At 40.7% G+C, this 6,000-nt stretch overlaps 1 protein-coding gene across 1 annotated transcript in view; it reads right to left on the bottom strand.

Annotated features, from left to right (window-relative positions):
• Nucleotides 1-2,744: 2,744 nt before the first annotated feature.
• The window catches only part of zc3h4 (zinc finger CCCH-type containing 4), a 112,984-nt gene continuing 109,728 nt past the window's right edge, over nucleotides 2,745-6,000 (bottom strand). Inside the window, exon 14 of the mRNA XM_062553038.1 lies at nucleotides 2,745-5,498. Within this exon, the coding sequence (XP_062409022.1) occupies nucleotides 3,907-5,498 (1,592 nt within the window). The 3' untranslated portion in view covers nucleotides 2,745-3,906. The remainder of the gene's footprint in view (nucleotides 5,499-6,000) is intronic.

Here is a 6,000-nt window from a genome sequence, read left to right as displayed (position 1 = left end):
TTACATTTCCAACGTGTTCTGGCAATTATAGTGCATTTAGCCACAAGAGTCATAAAAAGTATCCCAGAAAGATCCTGAAATGTGTTAAGACTGTTAAATTACGACTGCATCTGCTGGGGTAAAACTCGAAACAGCGTACTTCCGGCTTCCAGTATAATGCCGTGCGTATCAGATTTGATACATGCATTTCTGAGACCCATTGCATCACCATGAGATATAAACTTTGCATAAAACCTAGTTGTATACAATCTGTTACTTGTCTTTTGCCCCCTGTTGGATACCTTTTGCATTATAACAATTCTGACAAGTGGTTTGTTACAATTCAAAATGGTGGAATCTCATTAGCACCCTGATGGTTATGCAAAGGTCAAGGATATTGGTAATTTGATGATTTTATGGTGAGATTTACCTTTACATATGTATCAATATTTTAAAATGAAATATTGCTTTGTTCAAAAAACAAAGTTTTTTTTAAAAAAATTAAAATGTAGTTTGGTGTAAAATCGAGCAGAAAATGTTAGTATCAAATTTGATACAGCAGGTAATTCCCTCAGTGGTCATGGGGGCTTTTTTTTTTTTTTTGTGGATATTATATGAGTATTATGTCTTCCATAGTCTACAATACAGTGTTTAATGAATCAATTACACAATTTACATATTAAAATGTGATATTTACAACAAATAATTAATAATCCTTATTCAAAATTCCTAAAAATCCATGCTTTGGCTAATTTACAGAGGTATAAAAGAAAGTTCTCTACTGAAAATGTTCTGAAATTCCTTGATGGCAATTTGAGTGACATACAGGGCCATGTAGAGACAGATGATGAAGTGTAAAATAGAAATAGGACTCCAAATACAGAGCATGACGAGAAAAGTTCAACTAGAACGCTTCTGCCTGGTTATCTCATTGCAAAATGAAAGAAATGGATGTAAAAAGGCAGCTGTTTGAAGAAAGAAAGATTTGGATGTTATGGATGACCAAAAATCTTACAGATGTCCAAGTTCTTGTTATTGACCAACATGTGTGTAATGCCCAATGTATCAAATATGATACAAACAAAAAAACGTATTTGCAAATATTTTTTTACATTTTGGTTAAGGGCCTAATAAAGACTCCAGATTCTAAAAAATAGAATTTTCTGACCATTATTTATTGGGTCAGGCATTATAGGGTTAAACCCCAGTTTAACTAGGAACCAGCTGATCCTGTCTCGTTTCTTACAAAGCAATCACGTTCAACTTAGTGCGCAGCTGCGTGTTAAACTCCAAAACCTCCGTTTTAAAGCGTAGCACAGCTAGCGCAATGCTAACTGACAGAGAAATTGGCCCACTATGAACTAAACAAATCCATGGTTCATTTGTGGTTCAGTATTGGAAAGATAGATACTTTACATTCAAGATGTTAATTAGGTGTACTTTATATATCTTTATTATATATAATATTTAAATATCATATGTAATATTTAGGCCAGAAGTCATCCACCAGCCCCCACTCGCGCTGACTGTTCCGTATTTCTATTTCAGAAACTTGCCAACCCTAGTGTAAGGGTGCGTTAGTCCAAAAAATCGTGCAACTATGCGCATTTCCCTCTAAGTGAATTCTGCCATTCACTTAAATTGGTCATTCTGCCATTCACTTAAATTGCTTATAAGCTGATACGGCTTCATGTTTTCCGCATTACAGTGTCACACGGTGGCATATGTCGCACCATTACCTTCACAGGTTACATTGTTAAATAGTAAAAAACCCTGTTATAATATTGGAGCTTACCGATTGTGCATCTTCAGTTTTAACTTGACGTGAAGTCATAATCCCATAGCATACTTTGTTCGAATCTGTCCATTTCTTCCCAACTTCACCGAAGTCATCCATACATTTGCACAGTGTCTGCACTATAGTGGAGCAGCATAGTTTATTCTCTCGTCTTTTAATTCGTTTGTAATGGAGATTCAACTTGTCATGCCAGTCTCTCTGCTGTGTTCGAAGCTGCAGATGTCAGTCTACAGAATTCTTAGCATAGATAAATTGATATTATGCGAGGCAGCTGCCAGTGAAACCTTTTTGTCAACAGTGAGTTTTTGAATTATAAATCTACACACCTCAAGCACGTCTTGATTCTTTATAAACAAACGTCAAAGCAAAAGTGAGATTTTGTGAAGTAATTTCTTTGTTAAGCTATGTGATGACACACCATTTTACAAAATCAAAATCAAAGACTGGTTGGTGTTCTTCCTGGATTTAAATGGCATTCAGAAGGTCAATGAGAAAGTCCACGTTCCATGTTCTCATATTAACCTAAATTAACGAGGTGGTAGATCAGTCTGGTTCTTTTTTTAAAATAAATCACGCCTCTTTCATAAGGCCGCCTTGATTTCGAACTTGCACTATGTGGGTGTGTCAGAAGCAGGGACGGCAGAATGCTCGTAAAACAGAGGTGCGCAACAGACACGCGTATGCATTACCTAATCTAAATCTTGAGTCTTCCGGTTGAACTTTACTGTACGCCACCTGGTGGTTGTTTGGGTACATTGCCGTAGCCTCGAAAAACTCGGCTTGACAGCCTACGGGATCTCTGCGGGACTGCCGCGGGAAAACGTCCATTCTCAACCATTGCCCACTGTATGCTACTTTTCCTCATCTGGAAGAGTACCTTGAAATCTCAAGACTATAAAAGGCTCCACAAAATAGTCAAACTGTACGTGTAAGATTCCCAAATCATATTTTAAAACAAGAGCTGAGATCAACTTACCCTCTAAGCCTTTATTAATGTACATTACTGTGCATATTTTATTGCCTTTAACATTTTATCTACAGTGAAGCATTACAAAAGGTAGCCTCTTCTCAAATATGGACACTATTTAATATACAAAAGTTCTTCAAACGTCAGAATACAGAAAATCAATAAACTCTGATGTTCTTGAACAGTCACCCAGCTATTCAAGAAGAGAATGAGTAGGGTAGTTTCCTTTTTAAAATAAATGAAAATATGTATTTTTTTTCCTTGCTCTCTTGATTATGCACAACCAGTGCATTCTATCAATGCCTTTACAAAATACAGTTGGGAAACATATGTACAATTTCAATAAAATTGCTTTGTTGGTGATATCTCAAAGAAAGAAATGTGTAAGTATAAAAAATATAAATTAAAATGATCATATTTCACATGTGAATGACAAACACAGCAGATCAATAACAGATTTTCAAAATGGCAAACAGGAGTTGAACAAACAGGAGTTCTGGGCACCGGACCACAAAAAAACACACTGACAAAAAGACAAATTACAACAACTAGGTGTGGAGTTAATACAGTGCAGGTACAGATAGGTTAAAACATTTCAAAGCGGAGAGGTTGCTCAATGCAACAAAGAGAAGACACCTGCGCAGTAGATTACAAATTATTTAGACCAGCATAACTATTATTGTATTTCTATTTATTGTCATAGTTGGATGAAGTGGCAGTGTACAACTTTGTTATAGTTCATCTTGCTGCTCAAATGTAAATTGACAGCGAGACCCAAATCAATAGTTGAATGCAATCAAAACTGCTACAAGAAAGTAAGAATCAGAAAGGTCTTGATGTGAGGGGCATTTACAGTTCAAGAAGGCTCGGGGAAACATTCAAAAAGATAAGACACTCAATTGTCTCTTATGCAACGAAGATATAGCCTAGGTTACCCTGGTTTTCTGCTGGTGCTGACTGTTTAGAGCATGGCTCCAGTAAAATAAATCGATTTGAACCTGATTTGATTATTTTAAAAATGCTTTGCCACTTTTCAGCATCCAAAAAATATGTTAACAGTTTGACAAGGAGGGCTGTGGCCCTGTTTCCCTAGCAATGTCAGCAAGCTGAGAATGCAAACCAGAGTACTGTTTTAAACCCAAATGACAGCACCTATCAGGTGTCATTGGCAAAAAGGGGACGCTGTGGGGTCGAAACCTTTGAATACATCTTTGAGAGAAGCAGCATCCTGCTCTGAAGTGTCTAGTTGTGCTGGACTGTTGCCACCAAAGGGGCTGCCTGAGCCAGGTTTGTTGACCTGCTTAACCATTTGAAAGAGAGATGTGGACACAGGTAAGTTATGGACACCAGACAGCTGCTGCTCAAGCCCAGTAGCTGTACTCACAGCAGTGGGTCCTCCTGAGTTTGGAGAGGGTGAGGGCTTGGGTCGTGGACGGTTATAACTGTTGTAACGGTCAGTGGCTGGCTCATTAGCACCCCTTTCAATTTCAGGCTGATCCAGGGCAGATTTGCGCACAAAGAGAGGCTCTTTGGGTTTGGCCTTGACTACCATATCAGGAGCAACAGGTTTGGGTTCAGTTGAGATTGCAGAATTTGCCACCTGCCCCAAACTCTCTAAACTATCCGCAGTTCTGGGGTCATATAAACTGATACTGCTAAGCACATTGCTACTGGTGGCAGTACCTCCTGCACCACCCCTGCCCACTCCACCTGCAGACAGAAGCCGTGGATCATATGGTGCAATAGGGGGGGCTGAGGGAGTGGGTGGGCTAGGGCTAGAAGAGTGAGAAGGTTGAGGTCCAGTCGACTCTGAAGGAGGTTTCAAGGCAGATTTCTGGTGCTGTAGCCGGGGATCTGCTTGGACCTTGCGGGCCATGCGTGGGTCCACTGGTTTTTCAGGTTGTATGGGGTTAACAGATGCAGTTCCTGTTTGAGCCGTAGAGACCACACCAGCAGGACTATTCTGAGAAGGACCAGAGGAAGAATTAACAGTCTTGAGAATACGAGACAACAACTCAAAGTCTGGAAGGGAGGAAGAAGACTGGTTGTCTTCTGTAGGAGCAGGAGGAGCAGGAGGAGCAGGAGGAGCAGGAGGAGCAGGAGGAGCAGGTGCAGCTGTGTGAAGCTGCTGCGGAGTACGGGAGATTCGGGGATCCAGGGAAATCACAGGAGGGATGCCAGGAGGGAGCGGAAGAAAGTCCTGCTTGGGGATGGGCACTGGAATGAGGTCCTCAGGGTTCCATAACACAGCCTTGGCAAAATTAGGGATGTGAAAGCTTAGGTCTTTTTTGATGTGGCTAAACTGCTGCAGCTGAGAACGTGGGTCACGCAGGGTCATGCCCATCAGAGGGTCTAGCGGAATGGGGACAGGTTTGTCCCGCAGAATCCTCTCCCCCTCCTCCTCCTCAGCCTGTGGTATTACAGGGCCAGGTGGCTTGTATACAAGAACTGTGTCAGATTTTTGACCTGGCACAGTGTTGCGTGCCAAGCGCGGGTCAACAGGTGCAGAGGAGGAAGATGGCAAGGCACTTGGATTTGGATCAGAGGCTTGCACTGACTCTGTACTTCGGGACAGGCGTGGGTCACGAGCTAGCCGTGGGTCAGCTGGACGAGCTGCTTTGGACAGTCGTGGGTCACAGGGAGGACACTCAGGTTTACTGCAGCTCTGGCTCTGTTGTCGCAGTGTTTTGATTATTGAAGAAACACTGCTGCCTCCATCTTCATCTTCACTGGAGTACCAATTTGCAGAGTCACCTGAAAGCACCAAATAATTCAGTAAATAAAACAAATAGACCCAATGGACATCATTGGTGATGCATTAAGCACAGCGACAAAAACAACTCTTTTATGATTTTTTGCTCAGAAGTGGTACAGATTGAGTATGTGTCAAAAGCATTTGAAATCAGATCCAATGTCTGCCTATGTTTGTTTTATTTGGATACAACACCATGTGACTGCATTGCAATTGTATGGCTATTTCCTCCTTGATGAAATTGGTCCCCAATTAGATTGTTTAATAACTATTTTAACTTCACTGGTCACTGTAAGTTGCTTTTCATTTGATTTTCAAAAAATACAACTCACAGATATTTCAAGTTATAGCTTATAGTTAAATAGATGAAGCCACTATAACGGCAAAAGACAGAAAACATAATGGCCCTCATTTATCAACAGAGTGTAGAAACCAGCGTATATCTGAGCGCAGATATCATCTTACGACGGGGCTCACGTGTGATTCATCAAACTTTCGTATCAC

The sequence above is a fragment of the Sardina pilchardus genome, chromosome 13, assembly GCF_963854185.1.
Source record: "Sardina pilchardus chromosome 13, fSarPil1.1, whole genome shotgun sequence".
Taxonomy (NCBI): Eukaryota; Metazoa; Chordata; class Actinopteri; order Clupeiformes; family Clupeidae; genus Sardina; species Sardina pilchardus.
Note: the sequence above shows the minus strand (reverse complement) of the source record. Positions and strands in the feature narration are given on the sequence as shown.